Source organism: Leiobunum rupestre, chromosome 2 (assembly GCF_980474605.1).
Source record: "Leiobunum rupestre chromosome 2, qqLeiRupe1.1.hap1, whole genome shotgun sequence".
Classification (NCBI taxonomy): domain Eukaryota; kingdom Metazoa; phylum Arthropoda; class Arachnida; order Opiliones; family Sclerosomatidae; genus Leiobunum; species Leiobunum rupestre.
In genome coordinates this window covers 52,608,461-52,631,529 of record NC_143385.1, presented here as the reverse complement: position 1 = coordinate 52,631,529, position 23,069 = coordinate 52,608,461, and the positions used below count along the sequence as shown (strand labels likewise).

General features: G+C 41.5%; 1 protein-coding gene across 1 annotated transcript; it reads left to right on the top strand.

Annotated features, from left to right (window-relative positions):
* Positions 1 to 6,656: 6,656 nt before the first annotated feature.
* On the top strand, positions 6,657 to 12,047 carry LOC149958356 (uncharacterized). The gene has a single exon (XM_090167152.1). It carries the CDS (start codon positions 6,657 to 6,659, stop codon positions 12,045 to 12,047), a length of 5,391 nt encoding a protein of 1,796 aa, XP_090023278.1.
* Positions 12,048 to 23,069: the final 11,022 nt, after the last annotated feature.

Sequence of the window (23,069 nt, the reverse complement as noted above, 5' to 3'; positions counted from 1 at the left end):
CTTTTAATGGAATCAAGGACACAAAGTACTTCATCTTCGTCGTATTTAAAAAGTGAATTAAGAATAGTTTCTTATTTCCGTTAGTCCCTCTGTCAGCGTGCCATCCTCTCTTTCCACAATGGAGACAGTGTGTCCGAATTTATAGCCTGGTCTACCTAGTAACAGAGACCATACCACCGTAGGCCTTTCATCATAGTGCCCTACGCCAGCGTCCACCTAGCCCGGACAGGTGACAAATCCAGCATGGGTAGGCGTACCCTACTACTGATGGTCGCACCTTTGGCGCAAGCCACTCAACCCAGCAGAAGGTGCAGCAATGGGTGGATTAATTCCCACTTCGCACACAGCAGTGGGATTAAGAGTGGATGCTGTAGCCACTCCAGCCGACACCCTACCTACGTAGGTAAAGAGTCAAACCCTTTGGAGAGAGCTCCTAAAGGGGAACGACGAGCACACAGCAGCCCAAGTAACCCGGCACAGCTGGCACCGGAGATCCCGGTGTGGCTCCAAAAGGCCAGGAAACAGGACCGCCGTGCCCTCATACGGAGGCCTGCCGCCCCACAGAAGGCTACCCAATCCGCCGAGGCGGCCAGTTTGCACGGACCCTCTCCGTTAGCCTGAGCCGAAGCTCAGTATCCAGTCTAAACCTGACCGAAGGAGGGGGTGGAGATAGGACCATTTGATCAGAGCTAACATCTCCCAGTGCGCCACCGCCCTTATGGGTTACAAGAGCCGGACTACGACTCCCCGGTAAAGCCACCAGTTATTGCACACTCTAACCCATTTAGGGCCCCACAACGGAGACAGCATTTCTGCGTTTGACCTGGCCAGTTGCCAACTTATAAGGAAGATAATAAGGGTCTTCCATTGACACAGAGGAGCAGAGATTCTGCCAAGACTCCAACTTAGAGTAACTAATCAGACTCTTTGTTGAAGAGACAAAAAGTCTTGTTTTTAGCGTTCCCTCACCAAAGGATCCATAGTCACCTGCATGCGTTTACAAAATCAACACAAGCAGCACCTCTAGGACAATTGTCCCTCGAGCCCAAGAGCGTATGATGATAATTGAAATCATGTTCAAGTGTTCCTCCAAGACCTCCGACGGGGGAGGAGGTATATAAATGGAGAACACGATGAAAGATAAAACCCCCACCTTTAAACATACTATCGCCTTATGGTCTTCATTAAGAAGACTAATAACTTGAGATTTTATATTAAAGATAGCAATGGCTGTTTTTTGGGAGATCCGACACCCTCTTGTTCACCACATGAATAATTGCAACGTCGATACTGCCCTTTTGGCAAGTCTGCCTTAAGAGTAGATGTGGAAACCTTCCCTTTACCAAGATTGATATGGACGAGTTTGATGTTATTGTCCATTAAAGTCAGTTCTCGATCGCAAATATTGCAGCTCCATCATGTAGAGTGGACAGAGGTTGTCCAGGAAGAGTGCTCCGAGTTGAAGTTGGTCCTTTTATCCCTGATGTTTCTTACCCAATTGACACACCCTCTTATGGCAATGGTACAGTCGGTGAAAACATGTTCTTCCGACCCACGAAAAGAACCAACCTGCTTATTTTTCTCATCGCTGGATGCCAATAACGTGTCCGATGTTCATAAATTTGAAGCACCTTGGGATAAATAGATACTCCCTCCAACCATGATTGGCTGCTGAAACTTTCTCGGTAAAAGATGGTATACGATGATCCTATAAACTATCCTTTTGCTCATTGGAATCCATCACTTGAGCGGTTTTGGAGATTACTTTAAATTACTAAAGTTTCAAGTTGTTTGTAGATGGATCTTATTTTATAACTACCACGGATCCCAGTCAGAGCTACTAGCACCAAGAATATCAGCATCGGGAGAGCCAACCCACTCAGCTCTCCGGTCGTTGGATGGCGGCCCTTAAAAAAGCCTGCCAGTCTGTTATATTGCGCGTGACATTCCTGAAGCGTGTTTTACCACTTGTGGCAACTAGATGGAGTGCCATTTTAGGCTGACCCTAAATGGATTAGAGTGGGGAATAACTGGTGGCTTTACCGGGAAGTCGGGGTCCGGCTCTTGTAACCCATAAGGGCGGTGGCGCACTGGGAGATGTTAGCTCTGATAAAAATGGTCCTATCTCCACCTCCAACTTCGGTCAGGTTTGGGCTGGAAACTGAACTTCGGCTCAGGCTAACGGAGAGGGTCCAGGCAAACTGGCCGACTCGGCGGATTGGGTAGCGTGCTGTGGGGCGGCGGGCCTTCGTGTGAGGGCACGGTGTTCCAGTTTCCCGGCCTTTTGGAGCCCACTGGGATCTCCGGTACCAGCTGTGCCGGGTTATGTGGACCGCTGTGTGCCCGTCGTTCCCCTTAATTTAGGAGCACTTTCCAAAGGGTTTGACTCTTTAGGTAGGGTGTTGGCTAGAGTTGCTATAGCATCCACTCTTAATCCCACTGCTGTGTGCGAAGTGGGAATTTGTCCACCAATTGCTGCACCTTCTGCTGGGTTGAGTGGCTTGCGTCAAAGGTGCGACCATCAGTAGTAGGGTACTACTACCCATGCTAGGATTGTCACCTGTCCGGGCTTGGGGACGCTCGCGTAGGGCACTATGATGATAGGCCTCCGGTGGTATGGCCCTTGTTGCTAGGTACACCGAGCTATAAATTCTGACATACTGCCATTTTAGGCTCCTCTTATTTCGTTAATGAACCAGTTCGAGCTTGGAATAGGAGGCTACGATATACTAACTCCTGCCGTGCTAGTCTATACTCGCGGAAGTTCTTTTTTATTAACTACTAGTCCCTAGTCTCGAACCTCAAAATAGCCCCTCCATGCGGAAGCTCTTTTTTATTAACTAATAGTCCCTAGTCTCGAACCTCAAAATAGCCCCTCCAACCTAGCTAAGTCTAACCTTATTACGGGGCCCCTATTAGAGTATTGATTAATCCGCCATTGACCCCAGCCCTCCTGACCTCTAACATCTCAAAGTCGACAATATGCACTCATTGAGAGTAAGTATCTACACTAATAGTGTTGGCTTCCTCCGTCCGGTCGTTCAGTACTAGTTGGTTTTTATCGGCTGGCAGACGATAAGGCGGGAACAGCCACCGCATTCAAAACCTCGGTTCCTACCGTATACGGCTTATATTCAGAGCTTTCTTTCGTGAATCTCGAAGCTAACAGGTTGCAGGGTGCTACCCTCATATTTTCTGTTCAACTCGAGGGGCAGTGCACTATATGCTTTTGAGTGTCATAAAAGACATTAATCACGATTTAATCATTTCAATCACGAGTTAATCCAATTATCATGATTAATTTCATTAAGTCATTTCAATTATGATTTGATCCTTTGTGAGTGGTGTCATGATAGTGACCTGCCCCTCGGTCCATAAGATTACACTCTTGATAACAGCTACATCTAGTGCAGTTGGAAGGTGGGGTGGCGGAGTGGTTAGCACTTTCACCTCGCTGCAAGAGGACCCGGGTTCAATCGCAGCTTGTGGCACTAGGTGAAAACTCGGAACAACTCCTTCTGCGTTGAGTTTGCAAGTTCTCTCCCCACTGGTTGAAGGGGTTTTCCCCCGAGCTCTTCGGTTTCCCCTTCCATAAAAACTTAGAGGTTAGCGGTAATAGTTAGTGTAGGGAGCTGTTGGCTCGCGGGGCATGCAGGGCTTGCCCCCCCCCCTTCCTTAGCAATGTAACCCGGCCACTAGAATTAATGGATTTAAAAGTCGCTTGATGACTTAGGCCTAAGGTGGTGCCTTGGGTATTAGCCTAGCCGATTATTATTATTATTATTAAACCGTAACAGGGAAGATGATCTATTAAGGCACCATAAAATAGGCGGATTCAATTTTAAGTTTACAATATTTAATTTATTACCATTTTGTTTTACGTGAAAACGTACAAAAGATTTTCAAAACATTGTTAGAGATTTCTATTTTTGTGGTACAAGATTTCGAAAGGCATTTTTTCCGATTTTAGCCCCTTGTTTGATTATGTCATCGATTGGGTTGTCATCGTTGGCAGTATCTCTGTTACCTTTAGTGATGTCAGATATCCCTTTGAACGCTACTTCCGCCATTCCAGACCCGGCCGTCAACATCGCAGTGCCTTTGCTAATCATTTCCATCGCGCCCGTGAACATCTCCAAATCCATTTTGATGTTGCTCGTGATCGGTTTGAAAGCGAGAGCCATTCCTTCTTGAGCCGCGCTTATGCCCTGTTTCATCAGTTCTTGCCCTTTCGCCATAATTTCCTGGAAATCATTGGAGGAATCAGACATGGTTATCATGACACTCCAGCAGGTCATCAACAGAAGGCCGTGGATAATTGTTTTCTTCATCACTCCTGGATATTTGATTCGGGTAGTCTATAAATAAAACTGCAGATGAAATTGGACGTTTAAGTGAATTCTACATCAGATTAGTAGCAGTCCTTTATTTGTCCATAGCAAAAACATTGGTGACGTCACAGTACCATTACTCTAAAGACAGTAAAAAATAATAATAGAGCCTTTCACAAATTCGAACGGCCGACGCGCGATGACGTGTACATTTTTAGTGACGCTTTATTTATCGTCATAAGGTCTTTCTATAAAATAACGTGTAAATTTAGCTCAGAAGCTTTCCCTCACAACACCAAAATATTAATCCGATTTTCTAGGAAGGGTCAAATTGCAGTATTGTAGATTGTTTCGTGCTAACAAAGGGGCCCGCTATTGTGAGATTACTAGGTGTCTTTAGTTGTACGTTGTGATTTTAGAAATAGTTTCCAGCAAGCACATTTCAAGGACGATGCAACCATTATTTTTTACTAAGCAGCGCGCGTAAGTGCGTTTGTGCAGATGTTCATTTCCAACTAAAAGACTTGGGCCTAAGGTGGTGCCTTGGATATTAGCCTAACTGATTATCATAACCTCCAATTACCCTACTTCTATCTGTTAATTTTCTTTTGCTATAATTGTTATTATAAGTAACTTATCTCATCTTTCTTCCCCGTTTCTATAAACCATTTTCTCTGCATTGTTTTATCTATAAAAATATAAATACTTATAATTGGTACAATAACTTCTTAATATCATTGGTACCGTAAAACCCATGTTCCAGGGGAAGGGGAACTCAACCTGGATTCCCACGGATCATCATTATCCCGAAGTAAAGGGGAACTAGTTCATGATGCCTGAATATCGTTATTATCCCGAAGTAAAAAGGTAACTAGACCATGATGCCCACGGATCGTCACTATCTCGAAGTAGAGGGGAACTAGTGCATGTTTCCCGAAGATCGTCATTATCCCGAAGTAGAAGGGGAACTAGAACATGATGCCCGCCGATCGACATTATCCCGAAGTAGAGGGGAACTAGTGCATGATGCCCGCGGATCGTCACTTTCCCGAAGTCTAAGGGGAACTAGACTATTAGGCCCACGGATCATCATTATCCCGAAGTAGAGGGGAACTAGTTCATGATGCCTGAATATCGTTATTATCCCGAAGTAAAAAGGTAACTAGACCATGATGCCCACGGATCGTCACTATCTCGAAGTAGAGGGGAACTAGTGCATGTTTCCCGAAGATCGTCATTATCCCGAAGTAGAAGGGGAACTAGAACATGATGCCCGCCGATCGACATTATCCCGAAGTAGAGGGGAACTAGTGCATGATGCCCGCGGATCGTCACTTTCCCGAAGTCTAAGGGGAACTAGACTATTAGGCCCACGGATCATCATTATCCCGAAGTAGAGGGGAACTAGTTCATGATGCCTGAATATCGTTATTATCCCGAAGTAAAAAGGTAACTAGACCATGATGCCCACGGATCGTCACTATCTCGAAGTAGAGGGGAACTAGTGCATGTTTCCCGAAGATCGTCATTATCCCGAAGTAGAAGGGGAACTAGAACATGATGCCCGCCGATCGACATTATCCCGAAGTAGAGGGGAACTAGAACATGATGCCTGAATATCGTTATTATCCCGAAGTAAAAAGGTAACTAGACCATGATGCCCACGGATCGTCACTATCTCGAAGTAGAGGGGAACTAGTGCATGTTTCCCGAAGATCGTCATTATCCCGAAGTAGAAGGGGAACTAGAACATGATGCCCGCCGATCGACATTATCCCGAAGTAGAGGGGAACTAGTGCATGATGCCCGCGGATCGTCACTTTCCCGAAGTCTAAGGGTGTTAAAACACATTTCTCATGTATTCTATATTGTTGATCAGTGTATATTTATGTATATAACCCTTTTAATTCATTTGCAAACACATGTTTCGAGCCTTTAAATTTTTTGTAAGTACGTGTATAAAAAATATTCGGGTTTTTTTTGTTTATTAAGCGCGCGATTTGACGTTGGATTTTTTCTGTGTGATTTTCGAGACGCGCGCTGGGTCTAACGGTAAAAAAGTCTGTTAGACGTTTTTGAAATAAAGTTGTTGTCTTTTTCGTTTTAAACCGGATGGTTGTTGGTTTTTTTTTGTCCTGCTGATAGTCGAATTCTTTTCGGTTCCACAAACCTTTAGATATTTTAGTACTGATAGTCGAGATTTTATATTATTTTGGTGCCGAAACCCGGGAAAGCCCCTGAATTCTGGTACATACAGAAGGTTAAATATCGGTAGCATTGTAGAGAAGACACCGCATTTCACTGAAACTACGCAACGGTTACGAAATGGATGATTTTGCAATCATTAAGAGCAGAAGGACAGCTACGAAGAGAGCCGCAACAAAGATCAAGAACTTCCTGGAACCGGAACTGGATAAAGACGAGCCCGATGTTCACAAAATCGAAGGATACGTCAGGGTGTTGGATCAAAAGTCAGCAATGCTAAAAGGGTACGAAGCCGATCTAATGCAATTATTTGAAACCCAAGACGAGTTAGAGGCAGATCTCGCCACGTCCCAAGAATACATCGATGAACTGGAAGTCATGACTATACGAGCGAGAAGTTTACTAGACAGACGTAGGAGGGAGGCCCGTACAGCACGTCGCTTGGAAGATCCCAATAGTAGCGAATCGGACGATGATATCCTCGGGAACAGAGCACGTAGGAATAGAAACAACGCACCAATCGCACCAACGGTCAAACTACCCAAGTTAGAAATTCGTCATTTCAACGGAACAATCTGCCAATGGCAATCATTCTGGACCCACTTTGAGAACATCATTCACAACTCCGAGGCTATAACGAAGACAGACAAGTATAGTTACTTACTATCGTATTTGGAGGGACCCGCACTACGAGCAATCGAAGGTTTATCACTATCTGATGCCAACTACGACAACGCAATCGCGGTACTACGAGAGAGATTTGGACGGAAAGACATTATTATTAGCGAACACATGAACACTCTTCTAAATCTCCCAGTTGTGAGAAGAGCTAACGACATTTCTGGCCTTAGAAAACTGTACGATACTTGCCGCGTGCAAGTACGGAGTCTCGAGTCTCTTGGAGTAATGGATCAGTCTTACGGAAATCTCTTATGCCCCATAATTACACAACGACTACCTGAAGACATTACGTTGGCCTTCAGTCGACAGCATTCGGATGACCAGTTGAAAATTGAAGATTTACTGAAGTTTCTTCAAAAGGAAATCGCAAGCAGAGAACGAGCCCTAGTTTTAGGAAAATCATCTGAAACAGATAAACTAATGTATTCGCAACCTACGCATTCGCAACCTTCACATTCGCAACCTTCGCATTATCGCAGTTTTCGCCGAGAAAACAAATACAATTGCAACCCTTCTAGTGCTGCAGCCTTAACTATGGGAATTAGAACTAGACCCTGTCTCTATTGCGAACAAACGAACCACACCACAACTGACTGCGAGAAGATATCACTTCGAGAAAAAAAGAACGTACTAATTCGCAAGAAACGTTGTTTTATATGCTTGAGAGAAAACCACCAAGCTAGAGATTGCAGAGTAAACAGTAGAGGTTGCGGGAAATGCAACCGTCGTCACCACACGAGCCTCTGTGATCAAGCTGAGTATAACGCGGAACAATCACGGACGCAAAGTGATTCCAAACCACCGTCGCAACAAGATATAACTAAACCTAAAGAAGTGGCCCAAATGTCAGCTGGAATAACGGGTAGTCGAAACGAAGTCGTTTTACTACAGACAGCTCTAGCCCTAGCGCAGAAACCAGGAGATAAAAAGGAAGTGGTAGTGCGTTGCCTTCTCGACAATGGAAGCCACGTTACCTTTGTAAAGGAGAGTGTTTCGAGACAGCTTGGACTTGAGGTCGTTAGAGAAGAATATCTGAATTTGAACAGTTTCGGTAGCGCAAAACCAGAGACAGTGAAGAGAAGGAGAGTACGTTTGCAATTGAAAAACCGTCACGATCCGAGACAAAACGTGAAAATCGAAGCTTACGAAGCCCCCGAAATCTGTGGTTCGGTCTTCTCGGTACCAGGAACTGAGCTAGCTGAAGAATTTAGAAGTCGAGGATTTTTACTGGCAGACGAAATATCAGGGAATGTCGAAGCTAGTAATTCGCACGCTATTGATGTATTAATCGGAGGCGATTTTCTATGGGCAGTGGCGAGTGGTCGATCCGAACGCTTCGGAAGTTTCTTAATCGCAATGGAAACTACATTTGGTTGGACGTTACAAGGTCCGGTAGAAGTTGCCTCTCGCGCAATTGGGATTAATACCGTCGCAATTATGACCGTTACCGCTGAAAATAAACAAAACGAAGAGCTTTCGACTCAGCTTCGCAAATTCTGGGAGTTGGAGTCATTCGGACTTTCGAAAACTGACGCCGAATCCTATTCTCAAAAGGATATTTTAGAAACGTTTGAAAACACTACGACCTACGCAAACGGTCGCTATACCGTCGCATTACCGTGGATACCAGATACGTCGCGTCTCGCGAGTAATCACGCAGTCGCCACAAAACGCACGTCGAATTTATTGTACAAACTTCGCGAGGAACCTCGCATTTTAAAAGAATACAACGCCATCATGAAGGAGCAACTTGAAAATGGAATTATTGAAGAAGTGAAACCTACGATGAAAAAAGGAAAGCGCATTTATTACATGCCACATCGGGCTGTAATCAGAGAGACTAGTACAACCACTAAAACCCGCATTGTTTACGACGCTTCATCTCACGCGTCCGAAGTTGCATCGTTGAACGACTGTCTCGAAGTTGGAACGAATTTGAACCCTAATTTATATGACATTCTCATACGATTTCGTGAACGGAGGGTCGCCTTTACCGGGGACATTGCCAAAGCGTTCCTTCAAATTGAAGTGAGAGAGGAAGATCGCGACGCGTTGAGATTTTTGTGGGTTGATGTCGAGAACCCTCTAACGACTATGAGCCTAAGAACCTACAGATTTATGCGAGTACCATTTGGCGTAACATCTAGTCCGTATTTGCTAGCGGCAACGATAAGAATGCACGCGAAAAAATACAAGGAAACAAAATTGGAAATCAGTAAGATTTTAGACGATTCCTTATACGTGGATGACCTTCTGTCTGGCGCAGACACCGTTGAAAAAGCCCATCAGCTGATAGTCGAATCGCGGGAAGTAATGAGCGAAGCTGGAATGTGTCTCAGGAAGTGGCAATCTAATTCTTCCGAATTAAAACAACTTTTAAACGAAACCAACGGCGAAAAAACGCAAATTGAAGAGCCAGCCATTTTTACGCAATTAAAGGTCCTTGGACTTTCATGGGACAGTACGAAAGACAAACTTATTTACGACATTAAAGAACTCTTGGATTTTGTAAAGAATCGGTCTAGTACTAAGCGATGGGTAGTTAAATCAGTCGCGAAGATCTTCGACCCACTCGGATTCTTGTCACCGTTTGTAGTTCGAGCGAAAATTCTCTTTCAACAGCTTTGGGAGAAAGGAATAGGTTGGGACGATACCCTTCCTGAGGACTTAAAGGACACATTTGATTCATGGTGCTCCGAATTAAAAGATTTGAGAGAAATTAAAATCGAAAGGTATTATTTCAATGGAGTTGAAGAATTGGATACCGCAAACGTCGAACTACACTGTTTTACGGACGCAAGCCAGAAAACCTACGCGACCGTAGTTTACCTTCGGTATAAGAGCGTAGATGGAGAAAATAAATCAACTTTGATCACGTCGAAATCTAGAGTAGCCCCGTTGAAGAAACTTTCCCTACCAAGACTCGAGTTGATGGGAGCAGCATTAGGCGCGGAACTAACTAACAACCTCACCAATATATTTGAAAGGAAACCAACTAAAATATTTATGTGGACAGACTCGCAAATTGTTCTTGGATGGATAAAAGGAACGGCTTCAAGATGGAAACCGTTTGTTGAAAATAGAGTTCGCACTATCCAAACACTGTCGGATCCAATGAATTGGCGTTATTGTAGAAGTGCGGAAAACCCCGCTGATCTCCCAACAAGAGGTCGGAAGTTGAAGGATCTAGCAGAAGATGAATTTTGGTGGAATGGTCCCAAATTTATTCACGAAGAACCTGTGTCCCGAGAAATTATCGCTACCAATGATGACGTAACCGAAGAACCGCGAGAAGAGTTACGCGGCGCTTTTCAGGTTCTCGCAGTTTTAAATCAACCAGAACGCAATTTACCTATCGATATTAAAATGTATCGCACACTAAAAACTTTACACCGCGTAACCGCCTGGATATTTCGCTTTAATCATAACTGCCGCTACAAAAACAATGCTAAACGAACTGGAGAACTAACAGCCGAAGAAATTCAGCAAGCGGAAACTTACTGGATTAAAAATACCCAAAAGGAACAATTTCCCGAAGAAGTGGATCGCCTAACGAAACAATTGCCAATCAACAAAGATTCGAAAATTAGAACGCTGAATCCTAAACTGGACAGAAATGGGCTAATCCGCGTAAATAGCAGAATTTATGGAAGTGGTCTATCCTATGAAGAAACGAACCCGTGGATTCTCGCACCGAATCACCCTTACACCACGCTTTTAGTGAAACACTCGCACGAAAAAGTAATGCACGCCGGGATGACCAGTACGACAGTCGCCATACGGGAAAGATTTTGGATAATTAAAAACCGGAGATTCGTGCAGTATGTTCTGAAATCATGTACCATTTGCCAATTCTTTCGCGCAAAGCCGTCCCAAGCTATCATGGGACCCCTACCGGAACTACGCACTACACAAGCTCCGCCATTCGAGGTTAGCGGAATGGATTTCGCTGGACCGTTATACTGCCGCGACGGCCAGAAAGTTTACATCGCTTTATTTACTTGCGCAGTAACTCGAGCAGTACATTTGGAACTGGTTTCAAACCAAACTACCGAGAACTTTCTACTTGCCTTCAGACGTTTTGTAGCGCGTAGAGGACTACCGAAACGCATTATGTCTGATAACGCGAAAACATACAAACGCGCGAAAGACGAATTAAGCGAATTATTTAAGAACATCGCGAGTCCCGAAGTTGAACAATTTTTTGCAAATCATCAAATACGTTGGGTATTTATCGCAGACAGAGCCGCCTGGTGGGGTGGTTTTTGGGAAAAGCTCGTATCATCGGTGAAGAAAGCCCTACGCAAAGTGCTTGGACGCGCGAAACTGGCGCACGAAGAACTGGAAACCATTCTCACGGAAGCCGAAGCGGCTATCAACAGTAGGCCGATCACAACGCTATCAGAGGATCCCAGTGAGCCACGGCCACTCACCCCCGCGCATTTTTTATTGGGAGATCGAGCAACGAGTTTACCATCGAGAAGCTTCTCTGGAGATATCGCGGCGTCAGTTACCAGATCTGATTTAACTCGTAGATTGAAGTATCGCCAGACCATAATTGACGGATTCTGGCGCAGATGGAGCAAGGAGTATCTACTTCAGCTGAGATCAGCGCACCATCGCACACCGAACAAACCAACGCAACCACTGAAGGAAGGGGACGTCGTCATCATTGCCGAAGACAAGACACCAAGGCTATGTTGGAGAATGGGAGTTGTTGACGAAACCTTTGCGGGAAGAGATGGACACAGTCGTTCATGTATGGTGAGATTGGCGAATAGGACACGACTCCGTAGACCAATCCAACTACTGCATAAATTAGAACTTTAATTAACCTTGCTATTGAACTGTCAAGTTCAACTGGGGGGAATATGTTAAAACACATTTCTCATGTATTCTATATTGTTGATCAGTGTATATTTATGTATATAACCCTTTTAATTCATTTGCAAACACATGTTTCGAGCCTTTAAATTTTTTGTAAGTACGTGTATAAAAAATATTCGGGTTTTTTTTGTTTATTAAGCGCGCGATTTGACGTTGGATTTTTTCTGTGTGATTTTCGAGACGCGCGCTGGGTCTAACGGTAAAAAAGTCTGTTAGACGTTTTTGAAATAAAGTTGTTGTCTTTTTCGTTTTAAACCGGATGGTTGTTGGTTTTTTTTTGTCCTGCTGATAGTCGAATTCTTTTCGGTTCCACAAACCTTTAGATATTTTAGTACTGATAGTCGAGATTTTATAAAGGGGAACTAGACTATTAGGCCCACGGATCATCATTATCCCGAAGTAGAGGGGAACTAGTTCATGATGCCTGAATATCGTTATTATCCCGAAGTAAAAAGGTAACTAGATCATGATTCCCACGGATCGTCACTATCTCGAAGTAGAGGGGAACTAGTGCATGTTTCCCGAAGATCGTCATTATCCCGAAGTAGAAGGGGAACTAGAACATGATGCCCGCCGATCGACATTATCCCGAAGTAGAGGGGAACTAGTGCATGATGCCCGCGGATCGTCACTTTCCCGAAGTCTAAGGGGAACTAGACTATTAGGCCCACGGATCATCATTATCCCGAAGTAGAGGGGAACTAGAACATGATGCCCGCCGATCGACATTATCCCGAAGTAGAGGGGAACTAGTGCATGATACCCGCGGATCGTCACTATCCCGAAGTAGAAGGGAAACTAGACTATTATGCCCACGGATCATCATTATCCCGAAGTAGAGGGGAACTAGTTCATGATGCCTGAATATCGTTATTATCCCGAGTAAAAAGGTAACTAGACCATGATGCCCGCGGATCGTCACTGTCCCGAAGTAGAAGGCAACTAGAACATGATGCCAGCCGATCGACATGATCCCGAAGTAGAGGGGAACTAGTGCATGATACCCGCAGAACGTCATTATCCCGAAGTAGAAGGGGAACTAGTGCATGATGCCCGAAGAACGTCATTATCCCGAAGTAGAAGGGAACTAGACCACGATGCCCGGGTATCGTTATTATCCCGAAATATAACTAAGTATTTACTTTATTGGTTTTTTATTCTACGATTTTTTCAACAGAACTTTTATAACTCACCAATTTGATTATCTCGGTCACAATGTAGTCCGTTCTGGCTGCGGTGATGTTCTCGGCTCTGCAATTTTTGTACAGGGAACTAGAGACGCCCATAAGAACAATGAGTAATTGTTTCGCTATTCATTTGTCAAAGTGAAAGTGACTATGATGGATTTCATTCCTTTATTTCAGAAATTACGCTCTGTTGCATTTCACATTTAAAGGGTCACAGAATCATTTGAAAAATTCCACTCGAATTGCGTTTATCTGTTCCCTTTCCGTACCTAGTGATTGCGTATACAACCAATAAAATGTCGCCAATTTTACACGCCTTATATTCGAATGTTATACGACTATGCGGCCTCTTAATTGTAATTTTTCGAGTTTCATAGTTTGCGTTCATCTCAATTAGAGAACAGAAAATGCGGAATGTAATTATGATTTATGAGAGAGGTTTTGGGAACAGTAAAGTCAGACTGTCAACCATGGCTTTCTGTCTGTGGTTTTTAATATTTAGGCTGTCTCGGGAAACCAAGCAAACAACTAACATTTGTAAGTTTATTTACCGTAATATTTATCTTCTGAAAATAATGAAAACACTTTATAACAGACAATTTCATTATGAAACTATTACAAAAAGTTGAATGACACTTTGAAAATAGAGTGAGCGACCCCGCAGAAAAGAGTTTGTGATCATTTTCCGATTTGGAATTCTAGAAATCTATGGCACGAAATATAACATCGGTTTACAATGAATTCAAATTGTTTCGGATTTAATGAAATCCTACCGTAATTATTAACTAACCTCTCTTAACTGAAAATCGGTTGAAAGCCATACTTGTCTACTTGAATTTGTATGTGGACATTGAAGTACAGATTATGCGAATCAAGGTCAACTCGGATACACAGAGCAACGACATCAGTATCCGGTAAGATCAGCGTTGACTCTGACCGTGCCCAAAGCCCAAGGTCAATTCTTCGACTTCATTGTAGTTGAGCGCTCTCGTTGCTTTGTCTTTTCGCCTAAATTATCATAATTGTGTTTGGAGTTTTATGAGAATGTCTCACTATATTTGACACCCATTGGAAATGATCATCAACCTGGATTCTTAACTGATCTCTACTTCGTTTTACGATAATAATTTGAATACGCTAAAATTCATCACAGTTGAGAAACAAAATAAGCTGAGAATGAAATTATTTGTCGCCCGTCTTCAAAAGCAAACCAGTGTTGCCTCGCTCATATCCGGTTCCTTTGAAATTCTTCACCGGAAGTTCTCACGATAGCGCCGGTCATTCAAGTTCCTCTTTCCATCGCTGCAGGGGCAGAAAATCTAAAAGGTTCGAATTTTATTATAATTCGATGCAGGATTAAAGAATATCACGTTTTTTGATATACAAATTGAAAACAGATTGTTACAAATAAAATTGCTAATACCCTCGAATGTTTAAGCTAAGTCGGCAATTGGTAGCCTCAAAGAGCGTCTGTACAAATATAAGAACACGGTGGTTTCAAGTTATTGTCTCACTTACATTTCAGATTTATACTATAGAATGCGAAGGAATGAAAAAACTCAACGATTCAAAGTACACTATAAAGCAAATTTATTGTTAAAATATTTTAACCATTAAAATAATTCAACTAAAAAAAGGGCGCAACATGTTTCGGCTTGTGGCCGCGGTTTCTTAAAATTTATATGAATTGACGATGGAAAATGTATAACATGCATATGAACTTCAGGGGTTAGGTTAGGTTAGGTTAGGTTAGGTTAGGTTAGGTTAGGTTAGGTTGGGTTAGGTTAGGTTAGGTTAGGTAAGTTTGCAATACTAACTATCGGCAGAAACCATTAGGTAATGAAATTTGCCGAAATTCCAGAAAAATATGTATTACAATAGGCCTATATTATTAGTGCTATAGAAAGCAACGCCGTTTTGGGAAACGCTGTTTCGACAAAATACGGTTTTGAGAACCGCCGCTATGACAAAGCGCCGTTTGAACAATTTGTTGTTTTGGGAAACGCTGTATAAAGAAACGCTGTTATGACAAAGCGCAATTTTGACAAAACGCTGATTTGAAAAACGCTGTTTTGGAAAATGCTGATTAAACAAATGCTGTTTAGGAAAGCGCTGTAGTCCCTACAAATCCTTAACTTTATGTTTTTTTATTTTATTGTTGCACAAGAAACAGCGTCCAATAAGTGTTGAATATCCATATTTTTGTATGTTTATATATATATATACTAGCTGAAAGCACGGCCGGAGGCCGTGCTTTCAGCTAGTTGAGTAAATTGGGGTTTAGAAAACGGAAACAAAATGCACTTTACTTTAAATATGCAAATTAAATTATTTTTAAATAGTAAATAGGCATTTTTTAAAATTGCAAACGTTTAATAGTGCAAAATATCATATCTTGTAATATTAACATATATTTGATTTCTTTGATTAGTTTAAGATGTAATTATGATAAAGCTTTTTTGTGCACAATATTTATAGTTTCTCCGTTTGGAGTAAGTATGTACAGGTTATTTGCAGCTCCAACTCTGGAGCACGCCACATAAAGCATGGGTTTTCTAAATTAATTCCCGCAGTTTTAAGTGACTGTCCTTGCGAAGCTAAGATTGATTGGAAATTGCAGGCGTTTAAAATCAAATGGGGAGGGGCGGGGCTGAGAAAAGAGAACGAACGCAAGGGAAAAGGGTCGAAGGTCGTGCCATGCAGCAGCTAAGTGAGGCAATTAGAGCCAGAGAGATAAACTCCCGTCTCTCTTAATACCCGCGTCTCTTGACAGCGTGAGGTCACGGGTTTCGGTCTTGCGGTCACCGGTTATTGGTCCCGTGGTCTAAAACGACGAAGGTTAGCAATCTCAAGACGCCCCTATAACCTGACGCCAAGGGCCACAATGCCACAGTCCAAATTTCGTGCGAATCGGACAATTATCTTGGGCGTGCATAGAAGGTAACAAACCAATATATATATATACAAACATCAGATTTTATTTATATAGATAGATAGATAGATAGATATATATATATGTATTTTTTGTGGAAATTTTAACCACCTTAAAATTTTTATTAATTAGATTGCTTTTAAAATTAACTATTTGTGCAACTTAAATGTAATCGGTCAAATATAAAGTTCCCAAAATTGTGTATAAAATGTCTAAAATGACGTCCCGAGTCTTTTCTTAAAATTCTGTACGAGTAAATTTTGTTTATATTACAATTGTAGTTTCGACAAAGGGCGGATGTCGGCGTCGGCAAAGGTGAAAAGTAGAATTTCTCTGTCAGTGTGGTTAATACTGGTAAGCGTTGTGGGAGCCGATATTCAGCCTCGAGCTATTTCACGTTTTTGGGAAAGGTTTCGACCCTACCCTTTCTGCGTCACCAACACTGATTGTCGACAGTGGCATCTTTAAAACTTCTTTACGTTTTAAAAGGCGTTCATTCTGGTGTCTTCAGCTTGACCTCTCCAGAGTCCCATCGGCAGAATTCTGGCTGTCTTTCAGTGACCGTCATCGGTGCAGTGGCACCTAGAAGCTCCTTTAAAGGATTTAGTTGAACGTTCGGTTAGCAATCGATCTTTTATAATGTAACGTGGCCTTCTTGTTTTAGGGTGGCTCTTACGTCACCGTCTCTTACTTTGTCAAGTCTACGAGCACGCGCTACAGTTGCCATAAGACTCTAGCTTTTTCCAGCACGCGTGCTGAGAATCTACTGATAAAGTTGTTTTGTGACGTTAGAGCAACATATTCTATTTTTTTTACGTTTAATTCATTTTATTTTATACAAACAATTATTAATTTCGACGTTGCAGTACACTACATTTTCACACTAAAAATAGGAAATAGACTACTCGAAAACGCCCTTAAAGCTAACACTAGCTACCGTCAATTCTCAATTTCCCTTCCTGCTGCGAGATGTATACTGTATAGAAAAATATAGTTGGTAGTTACACGCTAGTTATAGATTTTCTGTCCTTTGCTTTAAGGGCGTTAAAAGTTGCTAACTGTCTTGGGTCATTTTTGACGGATCATGATTTTTGGTCATTTTTTATTTTTACAGAATAGCTTCCCAGCGCGTGCTCTCTGTCTTCATTAACTATAACTAGTAACGCAGGAGGAAACATTTACCCGTGTGACCTTCCGTATTTTATGGAAACACCTATTAGTAAATTCAGCTACGCTTGCCGAACTTGTTTTAATGTTGCTCTTACGTCCCAATGTCATAGCTTTATTAGAATAGCTTTGACACGCGCACGTGAAGATCCGAGGTTTCTGGCGCCCTAAGCCCGCGTTCGTAATATTACCAAAGTTAAACTTGTGACGTAGTAGCTACATCAAAAAACCAGAAGGCCACGTTAATTAATAAAAATTCCAATTACTATTAGTTTTCAATATCTCATTTTATTACCATGTTATTTGGATACGAAAGCTTACAAATGAAATTCAAGACACCGTACGTAGTTAGGTGTCTGTTTTATACTCCTGCTCCACGGAAAAACTATAAATGCTTCCACACTACAGGAGTTATAAATTAATTTAAGGAGAAGAACAAAGGCCAAGAAAACGGCATAACGAGAAGTACAGAAAAGAAAGAACAGGAAAGAAATCCAAAAGGCGGGAAAGAGGAAGGGTCAGAAGGACCCAGCTACAAATTCCGTTCTAATGGAAATTAACGTGGGAACATGTTTATAAATCCATTAGTTAAGTAATTATTTGGGTTTCCGCTGTCATTGCTCCGGCGCTGTAGCCGCTGGCGCCAAACATGCCTCCAAAACCTGCGACCGTACCAGCCATCCCTTTCTTCGCCATTGGCACCATTCTGGCGCCGGTTGGGGACATTCCATACCTCTCCACCCAGTCATTCATCAGGTTTTGGTCTTGATCCATCGTTCGTCGACGAGTCGCACGACTGGGCCATCGACAAACACAGGCAGGTCATCAACAGTACCCCGTAGATGATTGTTTTGTCCATAACTGCGGAATTTCTTCTGGTCTTCTTCGAACTAAAACGGGGGGAAAATAATGCCAAGTGTAATTGAGTTCAGAAATTAATGAAACATTAAAGCTGTAGCACTCCGTAGCTTTGACCATGGCCGCCATTTTTACTGTAATTTTTTTATCTATAGGAACAAGCATTTCTGACGTTCAATGATGTCACAATGCCCTAACTCTATAGCAGCGTTGCCAGACGTACCATAATTATGGTACAATTCATGGGCGTAGGAAGGTTTTTATTTCAGGGGGGGGGCAAACCCATAAATCTTTCGTTTTTCAAAGACAAGAACTCCTCAGATCTGATAGGTCTTTCTATAAAGTAACGTGGCCTTCTTGTTTTCTTGTAGCTCTTACGTCACTCTCTTAAGCTTTTACAAGTTCACGAGCTCGCACTTCAGTTACGAGGAACAAAGTTACTAACAAAGCTGTGTCTCGTGACGTAAGAGCAACATTTTATATTTCTACTTTTTACACAATTTACTTTATAGAAACATCTCTTTTTGGATAAGAATTTTGTAAATTTTAGGTACACACAGAAAAATATTATTGTAAATTTTACAGTAAGCTGCGGTCAGCATAGATGCCAGCAGAATGCTGTTAATTTCACAACCAACTCTGACTGTTTTTTTTTATTGTCATGCTTCCTGTTAAATTTACTGGACACTCTGCTGTTTAAAAATACAGAAAGATAAAGTTATATTTACAGAGTGTTGCTGTTTATTTAACCTTCATTCCAGACGTATTTAATACGGTAAATGCATGCAGTTTTTACAGTAAAATCCCAGTGTTTGCCGTAGTTTTAGTTATCAAACGTATTTAGTACAGAACCTATTCACAACCCTAAAATTTCATCAAACATTTTACGGATCACACCATTATCACATTGGTTAAATAAAAATTTTAAAATATTTAACCTAATATAATAAAAATGACTACTACGCTAGTTGATCACGTCTAGCTCGAGCCTTTGTAGTCAGTGGCGGACTGGCCATAGAGTGAACCTGCCCGATGGCAGGGGGGCCCCTCAAACATGATAGCTTTATAGTTGTTAAAGCATGGGCCCTTTTCTTATGGCAGCCCAAAATATTAGACCCAATCCGCCACTGTTTGTACTTTAGAGTTATTGGGAAAACCAAAGGAAAGTAAACTATTAACTTGGTTTCAAATTATTAAGCACACGATGAACAAGGGTTGTAATTAATATAGCAATTTGCGCGGGGTGCTACTTATACAAAAGAGTATATAAAAATATTTTTATCGGATATTATTATATTTAAAACTAAAATGAAACTTGTGCGATTTTAAAAAATGTTTTGACAACTAAATAATAATTAGTTGTTTTATATACTAGCGCTTGCCGTTTAAAACAGAAAAAACAGCAACGTGTGGTAAATTTTACGCATTTTTGAAGTAAAACGTCAACCACGTTTTCATATTGTTAATTTTAATCCACCCAAAAACCATTCGGTTAAAAATGGCAAGGTCCTTTAAACAAAAACGTCCCGTCCTATATTACTCTAGGCCATAAAAGTAGTGAAATCAAATAACGGGCAAGATCTGTAATTATATTCCCATAAACGTCATAAACTGGACTTATTTATCGACAAGTGATGTGCTCTGAAGTAATATGCTAGACCTTGCGCGTCCTAAGTGATTTACTGAGGAAGTGACGTTTTTGTTTAAAGCACCTTGCCATTTTTAACCGAATGGTTTTTGGGTGGATTTTATGCCTTTTTGTTTATAACAATAGAAGTGAAGTTATTATATTACCTTTAATCGAAACAAAGCGGAAATAATGTTTATAAACAAAATTGGAAAGTGAACTTTTACCTATTTGGAATATTGAGAACTGCCTAGCTCTTTCGGCAACATTGTGTACGTTTAGATATTGTTTACTTTAATTTTTTGAAAACGTGACGTCATTATGCTCTTTAATTAATTTTTTAATGTTAATAAATAGGCTTGTACGATTGTTATTAAACTTTACACGTTTTGTACTGTGTTTATTACTCACTGGCATGGTTTACCGCCCTCTAGCGGCCCACTGCCCACCCTGACGCTGGCGAGACACTTCGAACTCACTGCACCTCTTTCACTTAGAAACAACCTATAAATCAGTAGCATTCGAATGTTTAATCTATTTCTGTAATTATATTCCCATAAACGTCATAAACTGGACTTATTTATCGACAAGCCCTATGGCGGACAACCATCACCCTGACACTCGCACAGGCCCGGACTGGCCCGGGCGGCTAACCGGCGATCACCGGTCAGATCGGGGCCAACTCCAATTGGGGGCCAAAGAGGAAAAATTTTGCATTAATGGTAAATGGGGCCCAGACGATTGCATAGCCGGTGGGGCCAACTACTAGCCAGTCCGGCCCTGCACTCGCAAGACTATTGTTGCGAACTCAGCGCCCCTTTTTTCCTACAATCCACCTATAAATATGTTGCATACAGTTTTCAAGTATATCCGTTATAGCGGGCATTTTAACCTTTAAGACTATTTTTTCGAACACAGCGCCACGTTTTCACCTATAATCAACCCTCAAACCTTTTGCATTAATTTTTTTAAATCGCTGGTCGCTCCGGTTTAGTACTTCTTATGTGTTTATTACTCCATGGTTTCCTTACCAATTCGCTAAACTGTACATTTGTCGCCGTAGTTCAAGAACTATACCAGATATGAACTTCTCCTTTGGAAGGACACAATGGGAGCTTAATGTGAAAAATTTTTCCCAACTTCATTTAAATCGGTTCAGTAGTGTTTGCTGTAGAGCGGTCTGCGAGGAGAAGATGGAAGAAGAAGAAGAAAATTAAGCCTTACTTTTCCCCATTACTACGAAACGTCGCCTCAACCCTGTTCGATGGAATTCGTATATGTTTGTCGCGTTCCTGTAACCTTTCAAACGATGCATCACTTGTTTTGATACGACCTATAGTTTTTGAGATACGAGGGGGTAAAATCGGCTTCATTCTGACTCGAGATAATATAGCAAGTGCTCGGGTAGGTGCTCTACTGTATACCCGAACCTTGCATAGGGACTACGGTCCCTTTTGAAATAACTGTCATTTTAAAAACAGTACGATTATGAATTTTACAGTCGCTACTGTTTTCTTTTAAATACAGCAGAAAGCTGTAAATTGTACGACAAACTGCTGTTAACCCACTTTAACTGCACCTCGCTGTAAATTATAAACCTTATTTGCTGTTTTTTCAGCAGTAAGTTTTGAGTGTGTAGGCAAATTTAAATAAAAATCATATTTACTTAACTTTAAATGGTGTTTGCGTTTTTCAGTTTCTTACGCAGGAAGCGGAAATGGCTGATTCTTTACGTGACCTAAAAAGTCATCTTCGTGCCGTGTTGAAATTGAAAGTGATCAATCATTTAGATAAATTGACTCGGCTTCGTTGAAAGTTTCTTCTCGTTGCGTAATTGAGCTTGAACTTTTCACAATAAAAGATACAAATAAAGAAAGCGTACGGCAGTGTTAATTACCAAATCATCTGCAGTGGGAATCGGTGTGAATATAAATTAAAATTTACTAAACTAACTCAGAGTTTCCATGGGTTCGCCCCGTTCCGTAACTTCTTCTCGTGAACGACCACCAATAAGTTCGATTTGTTGGTATTGATCAGTAGTACTTGGGCTTTTAGGCACAAAAATATCACCCAGTGTTTTTATCCTTTTAGTTTTGTTTGACATTTTGTTGGAGCAAGTACTCTAAAATGGTTGAACTGAAATATATAGAAAATTCAAGACATAGGCTACTACCAACCACCATCCCCCCAATCTCCACCAGTTTTGGGTTCCGGGAAGGCCAGGCCTATTGACCGGCTGCGGTTGGAAAAGCGTTTAGTTTTAGTAACAAGAAATAAAGTGAATTGATGTGGTCTGAAATAGCTCAGCGCTCACTTTCATTTCGCCTTATACGTAGAAAATAAAATTAAAAATCGAGTAGCGCAGAAATATTATAAGCAACAACTAAAAAAAAGCGCTACGAATTCAACGCGTTAAAACCGAAGGAAAATTTGATAAAATTGTCGCTATATTCAAAATTTACCAATTGTAGAGTTCAATATTTCTGCCGCTTTGTATTTCCGTAAGTAATTTTTTATTCCGCCCGATGACCCCACATATCTATTCGATGCCTATATTCGAACACCACCCCATCCTGGAAAGCAAAATCAACCGGCTACAGAGTGCAGATACACACGGTAATAGTTCAATATGTATCCACCTTTCAATTTCAACTTGGTTTACAATTTAAGTTAGGTCAGGTTAGCAAAACATTCTACTCAAAATGGCAATTTCTAAACCAATAAATACACTAGTTTTATTTGGTATCCTATAGACTAAAATTTTCATAAAATTACTATCGTCGTGAGTTCTACTTCATAATTTCCTTAATATTATTTAAAAATGTAGGAGCTTTTTTAAGGTGGATAGAGTAGTATCAGTGCGACGTCACTCATGATTTTTATTATAGAGAAAAAAAAGCACCTTAAAAATTCCAACACAGTACACACACTAAAATAGGGACTTGGCAGTGCTACGTCACAGGTTTTTTTCAATAGTTTTTATCGTGCGGAGAAAAATATGACTACAATGGCGGCGGAGTGCCAAGTCTCTAGTGTAGAACTTTTCAATTTTCATAAAAATATTCCTTCCCGGCAAACACAAGTGGTCCCTGGGACGTCCTATGAATGTCTCAAAGTGCATTATACGTCCAAGTCCAAACGGATATCCAGACAATGTCGTTGGGCCGTGACAAAAATAATATATTTTTGAATTA

Coding starts and splice junctions, on each gene's coding strand:
- LOC149958356 (XM_090167152.1), top strand. CDS start 6,657: ATGGATGATTTTGCAATCATTAAGAGCAGAAGGACAGCTACGAAGAGA.